We start from the raw sequence: 11371 nt of genomic DNA on the forward strand, positions 1-11371 counted from the left end.
GCTAAACTAACTATTCTAATTTCTTGGATATGATCGTGAACCAATTTCGAGAATGTCATCCTCATGGTTATTTAGTTAAGCAATGCATTGATCAGCAGTCAAGAAGCGCGTTGAGCTCTTTTCCTCAATACCATTTTCAGTTAGACGGTAAGTGATATTTCATTCCTGAGCTTCTGTTCTATTCATAAATGGTTCACATCAAGCAACCTGTTAATCACAAATGGAGGGTGAACAATATGGTGCAATTTTAATGTACTGAAGAATCCTTGAGAAACTTGCTGAATAATTATTGAACCCTGGCAGTGCGCTTTTTTTCGCTTTTTACCTTTTTTTCTACATAAAGCAATATGAGTAGTAAGAGTAAGTTTTCACTTGATCGGTTGGTGGTTGTTCATCCAAGAATGCAAGTAGACAAACCCTGCTTCACGATACTTCTAACAGCGTGTAGTGTAGTTTGGAATAGAAAAAGAAAGAAAATTAATGATAAATAATTTCAGTTGTGCTTGTTGTTGACAGAAAATGTCTCTGCACAAACTCTTCAATTAATTATTTTGTTTTGTTTGTAAAATTCATTTTACCTCTCATACAATCGACATTTGTTGAAAAAGCAATTCAGATTATTCAAATTAATTGATCAATTGTACATTCGCTTTGATTTTTCATACTCGATTTTGCCATTTTATCTGTAATACTGATGAATGTGGTTTTATCGTCTCTGGTATTATGATACGTAATATTTTTTCATCAATTATTCCACATTTTACTTTGAAAATACTCCCTGTACAGTTCTGATTTGTAGTGGTAAAATTTTACAATTTTCTTCACTGTGAGAGATATTTGATGCCCTTCTTGGACAAACAGTTTCCACTGAAATTTCCGACTAAACGATGTACTTTATTGTAAAAATTGAGATATATCAACACGAAATAAGGAGATGAACATCTAAGTGACCAGCCGACAATTTTTTCCAATCAAACCACGATAAAGTACACTACTGGATGAGTTCCATGGTTCTGTATGCCGTTATCTGAGACTATTTTCTAATATTGTTGACATAGTACAACACAGGAGTTGGTAAAGTAATGAATGTGAAAGCGCGTGATGATAGTATAAGAAAGGTGATATATAGTGATTCGAGAGTGAACAACAGTTTTGTCTAGGTTTTTTTAAAATTTTATTCAATGAATTTTGAAAACAAATAAATTGAACACAATAATATACAATTATAATTTGAATAATGCTTATATTGTTATTGAAAATAAAAAATTGTAATTGTTAATTTTTTCTTTTACAAATTTGTCTCTGTGGATAACGTTTTCGGTTCTTTAGGAGCTTTCAATGGCCTAGAATACCTTGCTCGACGTCGCTTCTGAAATCATTTGCAATGTAATCTTTTATCTGAATATCGAATTACTATTACTATTACTAATATTAATATTAGCAAAGAGGAAACTTCCAAAGAAAGGAATTTAATTTCCAATAATTCTAACTTATCCCCTGACAGCGTCATATTTATAATTTTACTTATTCACACCTGATATATTTATGTTTAACTTGATAAAACTTTCCTGTTCAATATTTTACAGTAATTAACTGTTATGTAATTAGAGGTGAATTTATTCAGTTTGGAAAATTAATGTGATACATTGACAATGTAAAAAATTCTTACTCGATGGCGACGCACTGCTTTTCCACTTAGATAAAGAAAAGCCACTGCCACTAATGAACAAATGGCAATTACCATAGTTATATAGTAATTTGATAGCGTTAATGCAATTTCCTCGAGTGTGCTGATAGCTGAAATGAAGCCATTAATTAATGTAATTTAATGTGCAGTTTTCTACTATTATATTTTTCTACTCTCTTCACATAATGTGCCTTTGAAACCAGGTGCACAGAGACATTGGAAGTGTGTTTCGCTTAAAACTGCACAACAGCCCCCGTTTTTGCAAGTATTCTTCTTGCACAAGCCAGTATCTAAGAAAGTACAAGAATGTTAGTTGTTGTATTGATTTGAATGGGCAAAGGGGAGTTCAGTTATGCACTTTATTGTTGTTTTATTACTGAATTACGCGACAAATCTTTGATAATATTCAAATGCACGACAATATATTGTTAACCAGGGTAAATTGCAATTGTTATTTGTTTCGTGGAATATAATTAAATTTATAAGAAATTTTCACTTACGGCTTTCGCAAAATTTGCCTGTGTAAACTGGGCTACACACGCAGATGTGTTTACCGTCCACAAGCGAACAATTTCCTCCATTTAAACATTCTTTGCCGTTGTTGCAGGTGATTTCAGCTAAAAGTATCAATTTTGCAGTAACATATAGATGATTCATTTTATGCATCGAATTCATTTGTATTGTTATTATCAAGAATTTGAAGTTAGGGCAAAATTAAGGTAAAAATGAATTCAAAAGTTTGTATAGTTCTTGTCTAATTTTAGTAATTTATTGTCGCTCTTATTAACAGATAAATCCTGTTGCTTCCAATTTGAATAGAATTTGTTGCAACATTGCAGTATAATATTATTGTGTCTGAAAATACGTTTCAAAGCATGAATATTATTGTTTGAAAAATTTGTGAAATGCAATAAAAATGCCATATTCAAAACAGACAATAAATGGCCCTGCATGTGGAATTTTTAGCAATTACTTACGTATAGTGCAGTTTACGCCTTGAAAATCCGATGTGCAAGAACAAATATATGAACTTCCCGCATTGAAGCACTTTCCACCATTTTGGCATATATTTGGATGGTCTTCACAGAATGTGTAACCTACAATGAATTGACAAGCTTTGCATATATTATTTACATTTACAATGGTAAAAATGTATATTAATTATTGATATTAATTAACAACAACAGTAGAAATAATTGTGAATTTCAGAAATGGATTATTATTTTTTATGTTTTTTCTACCAATTCTGTATTGATCTTTTCAGTAAATTCAGCTTAACTTTCGGGAATAAAATTACAAACATTATTGAGATTGTAGTCATTTGTGTAATAATCATTTCTAATTGCAAATTACCAAAATGTAGGAGGACATTTAAGTAAACTGTTTTATGCAGTTTTACCTCAGTGATACGTCACATTTTGTGTGAATTAGAAATAGTATTTATAATTAACTCAATTCTCACTTTTTTCGCATAATGTTCCATGACGACTGTCATCACATTCGCAAAAATATCCAGCCTCGGTTTTTATTATCGTCCCACCATTTTTTGTACATGTTTCATTATGTTCCATTATGGTTTTGTTGGAGTTGATAAAAAAATCTTTGCAATCAGTTTGCAATCCTTCTTCAATAGAAAAGCAGCATTTGTATCTTTCTTGTGTACAGTCCACTACGGCATTTGCGAATTCTTTTATGACCTTATACCGTTCTCTTGTGTATGGACCGCAAGTTGTACTTTTTGCTGACCACTCTGACCACTCTAGGTCTGAACAAGGACACTCGCATATTTCTCCATAATCACGTTCAGGGCATTCTTTTCCATACGGTATATCGGCTTCTTGGTGACGTACATAAGTGTATTCTCGACATATGTTTTCATTAGGTGGAAATGTACATTGTTCAATTCTTTCTTCTATACAGTTTTTGTAACTTGCAGATACGCAAGCGAAATATTCGCAGTTGTCAGCTGAGCAATTCAATACCGGAGTAGCAAATTTATATTCATTAGTTTCACTTTGTATTTTCATGCATCTGCACATTGAGTGTAATCCCATGCTGTATTCATTGCCGGATTCAGTAAAATTGTAATTTTGCCACCACGGATGGATAATTACATTTGCAACATCTATCATTTGTGTGTAACCCCAAAAATAGTTTATACATCGGTCCATGTGCGTAGTCGATATTTCATTTGAACTTCGATTGAAGTAAATCGCCGTGTTCGTGTAGCACGCATGCGGTTTGTTTGTTTTCCAATGTTCATGATACCTGGGTACGTTTCCTTCATACCTAGTCTTGCCTACTTCCGTTCCAGAATGCACTATTATTTCTTTTTCTGGATATTTATAGTACTGGTGATAGCCAATCGCGTCTTCATTCAAGTAAGATAGCAGTTGACCATTTTTGAAATGATATTTGCAAAAGTTGACCATTTTTCCGAGCAAAGTGTTGTCGCCTTTTGTTTCTGGCATGTTTTTTGTAGTTTTTAATTCTTTGGAAAGTACGAATGTTGTGCAGTGGTTGACATCTCTTCTTCCACCTCTGTACACATCTGGATACGTATCGGCTGGGCAAGAAGAAGAAGAATTACTCAGGGCTTTCTGAGCGTTGAAGCAAAGGAGAAAAATCAGCAAAACTTCGAATGCCTGAAAATTGAAAATCACAAAAATAAATCATGATGCTCATATTTATGTTTCTGTTGGAGGAACAGAACTGGCTGAGAAAATTCATATCATGTGTATTGAAGAAATATTTAAGTGTAAAAAAATATTCTTTAATTCATTGGTTTTTCTAGAAAATGAGAACTGTAATGAAAAAATGATTACCATTTCAGGAAAACTTTCTCTACTTTTTCCCCAATTCACGGCCTGTTCTTGAGAAAACTGCCAAATACTGTTGTTCTTGTCATTTGCTGCCAATTTTATGCACCGAAGAATTTTAAAATAATATTTTAAAGGCATTTACGTTTAAACTACTGACATGTTTAAATTTTCTTGATGATTCTTGTGTTTTTATTTAAACAAAATATTGTTATCAATTTTGATATACCTTTAATATGGATTATTTATTATATTTATGAATAGAGTTTCATGTTCATAATTCACATTCATTAAAATATTAAAATTAAAAGTAAAACTTGAAATTTATAGCTTTTATAGAAAATTGCCACATGAATATATGATCTGTGTTCGATACGTGAAACTATGGCTAATACTGCAATTTCCGTTCTTCATATTATTTTGTAATGCCATTGAACCGCATCAATGATGATAAGGTAATTATTTTTAAGTTACATTTTTAAATTCATTAACATCATAATATATCTCAAAATAGATATTAAATTTATAATAGCTTGACATAACTTCATTTTGTGTTACGAAGAAGATATATTTTGTGTTGAATTTCATGCTTACGTGTAGCTGCAGTATATTAAGGTATTAAAATTAATAAAAGGAAAATAAATATATTATAAACGAATTATTGCTCTAATTACAACATTAAAATGTGAGCATTTTCATGAAATTGTCAGTAGAGACTACACGCTTTTCATTCCACTGCAGGTTGATGTTGTAATTCTTATACACTGGCAATGAGTATGAAGCCAAGAGGTAGAAATCAGCATTTACAACCCAATTCACCAACATCACTTTTATGACGAATTCACTGGTAGGAATTATGCCGTCAGGTCTCACCATGTTCAGTAAATTAAATTGAGTAAATTGGATTCTACAAAAATGATTCTTCTTCGATATCTGAATGTTCAGTTGCAATAACCTTTGCTGTTTATGAAAAATTGATGATGTTTTTTCAAACGGTTGCAGAATATTCTTCATTGGAATCAGTAAATGAATGTCCATTAGTGCACAATGTAAAGTTTAAGGGAACAAAATCTGTAAATTTTTAATAATTAGCTTCTGCTTTTTGTCCATGTTGCCGGTTAGGATAACAATGTTGCCGGTTCCACACTTTTTAAAATGACAACCGTGATACACAATTTTTAGTACTTCGATCCAGCATGTGCATTATATTAAAAGATCAGTTCATTATTTTTGCGTTTCCAGTAAATGTTATGTTTTGCCATTTTTCTGTTTTAGGCATTCATTTTTCTTCTTTCCAAAGTGGTTGATCAAAATCTGATTGAAATGTTCATTAAACAATCAGTTCCTTCAAATTAATGAATGAATTTTGCGTAACACTGCAAAGTATTATCATCGTGCTAGTACAGCCTCATTTACGTAAGACACTATTTTATACTTCTTTAATTTACGCCATAATATTGTTTTTGATAGACAGAAACTTTCATCTGTAACGTATTGTGGATTTTGTTGTTGTTCAGCAAATACTATAATCTTTAGTGTTGGCTCATTACATTGTTATTATACGTTTTCAAAGCAAACATGCATTTCTAGGTCAGAAGAGTAACTTCATGCAAATGTGATGGTAAACACTGCCGTTGGCATTCCGCTACGTGCACTGTGTGTTATTCAAATTCGGTAGCAATGTTCCTTATATAAATTTCTGTTTATTGAGGGAACTCCATTATAGTATAAATGTTCGCTGCTGAAGGGCGGTCTAATTACTTACTGCGTTGCGTTATTCGGTCATTTTCATGGTTCAGTTCAACAAATACGTTGTGATTGTTCGACTAAAAATATGAAGAAACCACGAACATCTGTTACAAAATGTATGACTCTATGTTTGCTTTATACGTCGTCCCTGACAGGTCTGCTGACAGGTATGAAATTTCATATATTTTCTATTTTTCATACAATGTTTTCTTTCTTTCTCTTGGCACACTGCACAAAACATGCGCGCTTTTTAAGCTTTTCGTAGTTGTTTGATTTTAGTCTTTTTGAATGGAAACTAGCGTGCTGTTCTTCAGTAATGATGTTCAACTAATATTCGAGCCTTTATTACGGCCAAGCCAATATATAATAGTACTAATGGTATATTTTGCTATAATTTTCAATCGTCCTTACAAATCCATTTGTAAAGTAGTACTCTGACATAGCAGTTGAACCCCTCCCGCATTATCTTTACTGCCCACTGTAATGTTTATTGCTAAGGTAACATACTTGCCCAGTTGTTTAAAGGAAATGTCTGTCACCGGGATACTGAAGTCGAACAATCGCACCCCTAAACGCTTGTCACTGCTCAAATCATGCACAATATTGTTTCAGCATGACATAGGAAAGCTGCTGTTAGCTAGAGAACACACTTTTATACTACCACCTGTGATATTTTCACAATGGCAGTAACGTTCCCTTCATTTTTGAAATGACTCCTTTAAGTTTTTATTATGTTATTGTACCGCCAATAGCACTGACTTATACAGATGCACCTATTTTATGTCATTGAGAAAATAACTCAATGCCCATCAATGTTATCAGTATTGATAAATGAAGCAACACCTGAATGTTATATGAATATTGAATGGAAGATCGCATATGACAACTTCCACCTCCTCCATACCTCAACGTCTCCCTCATTCCTTCCTGCTATGCTGTCCCGCCCTCCTTGCCTTTCTAATCATCCCCATCATTGAGGAGTAATAATACTAAGCTGAACAGAGATCACATTAAACTGAAAATGCTGCCCCTCCCCCCCCCCTATTTCGAGCTGAATGAACAGCACTTAGCTGTTTTTATCTCATATAAATCTAATTTCTCATAATTGTTATCGACTAGCAATATAACCAAATCCAGGCTACTTGTGATTCTTTTGTTTTATTCCTTTCATGAAATACAATACAGGATTGTCACCCGCATAAGTTTCTTGAATTCATTGCAAATCATTGAGTTACTTAATTTGTGCAGGTAGGTTTATCTCACATTGTATGTGGCGCGCTGATGCAGTGCTCAACCAAGTTTGCAGTCTTACTGTAAATCATCATAAGGTGTAAACAAAAGTTTAGTTAAAACAAAATTTTAATAGTAAATAAGCTGTCAAGTGGCATACCCACTGGTGCTGTTGCTTACCATCATGATGTCTACGCTGCGCACTTGTTAAATTCTGTGCTGAGATAAATTGTATATTATAAAATTTCTGTCGCAGTTATCATCATAAAATTTCATGACAACTGTTTAATTTTCCATAAATCTGAAAACGTATTTTATTTTCGAAACTATTTTCAGTGGAAGCTATTTTTTATTATCCATATAATTTTGATTAGATGAAAAACAATGATGAAATATAAATTGTTGAATCACCTTGTACTTTCAAGCAACTAATTTACACAACATGCATAAATGCGCAGTGATAGCATTTCCGTTTATTTTTAGTAATTTGCGATGCTTCAGGTTAATAATATTTCCTCTTAGGTAATTTTAGGGAAAACAATTTGCATAACAATGCCATATTACGTAGTAATATGAAGTGTGTAAATAGAAACGTAATAAATTTCATCGTTTCGTTTCATAATGTTGCTCATATTGTTTATTTTAGTGCGCTATTACTGATGGAAAATTAGGTTGCTCTTCGTGAAGCAAAGTAAATAGTCATTTGCATAATTTACTTATTATACAATTGACCAAGCACATTGATTTTATTAGGTTATGCAGTTCACTGCAATGCTATCAATGTAGCACGTGGTCAATTGTAATTCCGCTCTTCAACACCATCTATGAATAACTGGTAAGTTGGATTTGATATTTTGGTGGTGGCATGCTATGCATGTTATTTTACATATATGGTGAATGGAAACTGGCGGGTTTCTTTCTAGTGTTATTATTGCTAAGTTTTAGATACATCGGATGCTGAAGACGAAGAAGTATCTATTTCTGTTTTTTATTTATAGATGACAGCATTAATATAATTCAATTTTAGAATTTACATTATTTTTTATTCATATCAATTAATATGCAACAACCAAATTCTGAAAACTAACTGAATATGGTAACTATGCATCATGATGAATATGCTTTGCCTTTTACTTGAATTTTTCTGTTAAATTTAAGTTGTAGGTTGCAGTGCCATTAGCGCCACATTGCTTTCATTCTAACAGTAGCACTAATGTTAAATTATCATGTATGTGATATCATAGATTAGGTGCGCTTGATTCAATTCTTTTAAGAATTGAAAATTACATTTGCCTTGCTACATTTTGAAAATGCGCAGATGCAATCTATTATCAGTAAAGACCGGTAAAAGTTGCTGAACAGTGGTTGTTGAAGTTGCTGACATAGCGTTCAAAAAACGTATGACAAAAACCGTAAGTATTGACTTTGTTTAATTAGACAGCAAGACGATGGACTGATCAGATATATGTAGAATTTGGTAAAATCTATAATTACAGATTACGTCATCACCTGCGCTTTTATGGAGTTTTGTTTGTTCTGAGCACCGTGATAAGTCATGTTCAGATCATTTCGTTCTAAATGTGGCATCCGTAAGTATTGATTTTGCTCCTGATTGCAGTTGCATCGTACAGTGTACACATTTTATCCATGACAGCATTTCTTCTGATGGTGCTCTGAGTTAGTTGAAGTTGGTGCAGTGACGTTTCCCAGTTGTCCTAGTGTGCTTTCACTTATCACAAGAGTAAGAGGGAATTGATTGTAATTGTAGCAATTTCGCTGAGTCAGTCGAGCAGCGTTCATACATGTCCTGACAACGTATTGGTGCTTGTTGCTGTCAGTGCGTTTCCAATGTGATATGACAAAAATTACTGAGTAGCTTTTGTTTATAATAGCTATGGATTACGTCATCCCATGAAGATTGTACCGTTGGCAACCCTTGTTCAAATGGACATAAAGGCTTTTCCTAGTCGTCCCAGTGTGCCTTTGATTATCACAAATAGGTATCGTCATCAGTAAGTATTGAATTTGATTAATTAGATAGCTGGAAGATGCGAGTGTTACATGGATTAAATTTGAATATCTATCTGAATATGAATATGAATACATGAATATCTATAATAACAGATAACATCATTAGCTGAACTGTTCTCAAGTTCCTTTCGTTCTGGACACCGTGATTAGTCATGTTCACATCGGTTTGTTCTAAATGTGGCATCACAAACATCCGTAAGTATTTAACTTGCTTCTGATTGCAGTTGGATATGTAAAATGTGCACATTTTATCCATGACAGCATTACATTAACATCAAGCGAATCAAATGGACGTAAAGGCGTTTCCTAGCCGTCCCAGTGTGCCTTTGCTTATCACAAATAGTAAGAAGGAATTTGATATTATGGCAGCAATGAAATATGTTAAATAAAGAGAACAGGTCGCTGTACATTCCAGCATTTTGTTCTTGATAGCAATGGATTACGTCATCATCAGAAAAGTTTTGTTTAGTCGCAGCTGATGGCACTCTCAAATTGCGGTTCCTACGGTTCTGATGTTTTTCCTTGTCACGCAAGGTAAGGAAGAATTGCATTATTTTTTTGTAGGAGAACTGTTTTGTATTTAATGTTTTAGTGCGTAACTGTGAAGACGAAAGCCGCATCTTGAATGATCTCCATCGAATAACGTAAGTGGTTATTTTTATTATGCTGCTGTTATATTTATTTCTATTATTATTACATACCTGTTATCTTTATCTGTTATTCAATTCAACTATATTCAACTATGAATTTTATAATCATGGCATGTCTTTTTAGAATCTTTTAGAATTTTAATTATTTTTTAGAATTTTTTCTCTTTTACAATCTCCATTAAGAGCACTAGGGATTTGATAGCGTAAAATACTGGTACGTAGCAAAGTAACAGCGCACAGGTAAGTGGAATGCAGGTAAGTGGAGTCCAAGAGGATAAAGTGATTGCGTGCAGGTAAATGGACTGCAGGTAAATACTGAAGGTAAAGAATGATATCGTAGAGTTAAGTGGTATAAGTACGTTAAGTGGAAGAGTAAGAGGTAATAGGTATAGGTAAGTATAAGGCAGGTAAGTATAAGTTAAAGGTACAGGTAAGTACGAGGCGTTACTCTACGCTGAGTGGAGTACGTAGTGAGGTAATTGTAAGACGTAAGTAAAATTGCAGAAGTAAGGAGCCGGATGCTGAATTATGCAAATTTTCGAAAAAAATACCTGAGGGAATGCCCTGGGCATAGCCTGAAAACAAAAGAAAATTTGCATATCCACCTGAAGGCAAATTTTGTGCAATAAAATGCTTTCGGCGTAGCCTGCGGGAATATGCAAATTTTTATTTGCCCTGGGGCATAGCCTGAGGCGACGCCTGGGGCTAAATTTCAAAAAATTTTGAAATTTTCAAAAAATTGCCTGAGGCATAGCCCCAGGCGTAGCCTCAGGGCATATAAAAATTTGCATATTACCCTGAGGCGATTAAAAATTTGCATAAAAACATCCTTAGGCCAAATATTGTGCTATAAATTGCCTGGGGGATAGCCTTAGGGCATATGCAAATTTTTATTTGCCCTGGGGCATAGCCTGAGGGTAAAGCCTGGGGCTATATTTTAAAAAATTCGAAATTTTCAGAATTTTGCCTGAGGCATAGCCCCAGGCGTAGCCTGAGGGCAAATAAAAATTTGCATATTGCCCATAAGCTATTAAAAATTTGCATATTTCATTAAATAAATCGCCTCAGGCTTTTTAAATTTTGTAATTTCAATATTCACATGTATATTCACCATACTTCACCCTGAACACAACTTACCTTGACTTTTTACATTACCTACCTTTACACTTGTACTTACCATCACCCTAAACACTACTTACCTTCAC

General features: G+C 33.5%; 2 protein-coding genes across 2 annotated transcripts; one reads left to right on the forward strand and one right to left on the reverse strand.

Annotated features, from left to right (window-relative positions):
* Positions 1 to 1335: 1335 nt before the first annotated feature.
* Tsp_06118 (conserved hypothetical protein) lies at positions 1336 to 6696 on the reverse strand. Its single transcript, XM_003380382.1, has 8 exons — positions 6667 to 6696; positions 6272 to 6332; positions 5501 to 5577; positions 3150 to 4332; positions 2665 to 2784; positions 2188 to 2304; positions 1670 to 1797; positions 1336 to 1398 (listed from the first exon to the last, which is right to left on the reverse strand). The coding sequence occupies exons 1-8, from the start codon at positions 6694 to 6696 to the stop codon at positions 1336 to 1338; spliced, it is 1779 nt and encodes a 592-aa protein (XP_003380430.1).
* A 1663-nt stretch (positions 6697 to 8359) lies between these two features.
* Positions 8360 to 9501, forward strand: Tsp_06117 (hypothetical protein). The gene is made up of 6 exons (XM_003380383.1): positions 8360 to 8396; positions 8431 to 8456; positions 8650 to 8700; positions 8982 to 9162; positions 9254 to 9335; positions 9378 to 9501. Exons 1-6 carry the CDS (start codon positions 8360 to 8362, stop codon positions 9499 to 9501), a joined length of 501 nt encoding a protein of 166 aa, XP_003380431.1.
* The last annotated feature ends 1870 nt before the right edge of the window (positions 9502 to 11371 follow it).

This window comes from Trichinella spiralis (genome assembly GCF_000181795.1).
Source record: "Trichinella spiralis strain ISS 195 chromosome Unknown Scfld2, whole genome shotgun sequence".
In the NCBI taxonomy this organism is placed as follows: Eukaryota; Metazoa; Nematoda; class Enoplea; order Trichinellida; family Trichinellidae; genus Trichinella; species Trichinella spiralis.

Excerpts from the sequence above, each read along its gene's own strand:
- Tsp_06118 (XM_003380382.1), bottom strand. The coding sequence starts at position 6,696 with ATGTCAGAGTACTACTTTACAAATGGATTT. Across the intron at positions 2,305-2,664 it reads AGGCGTAAACTGCACTATAC|CTGAAATCACCTGCAACAAC; the intron begins GTAAGTAATTGC and ends TGATACTTTTAG. Across the intron at positions 1,399-1,669 it reads AAGCAGTGCGTCGCCATCGA|ATAAAAGATTACATTGCAAA; the intron begins GTAAGAATTTTT and ends TTCGATATTCAG.
- Tsp_06117 (XM_003380383.1), top strand. The coding sequence starts at position 8,360 with ATGTTATTTTACATATATGGTGAATGGAAACTGGCGG. Across the intron at positions 8,457-8,649 it reads CGGATGCTGAAGACGAAGAA|GTTGCAGTGCCATTAGCGCC; the intron begins GTATCTATTTCT and ends TTTAAGTTGTAG. Across the intron at positions 9,163-9,253 it reads TTCTTCTGATGGTGCTCTGA|CAATTTCGCTGAGTCAGTCG; the intron begins GTTAGTTGAAGT and ends TTGTAATTGTAG.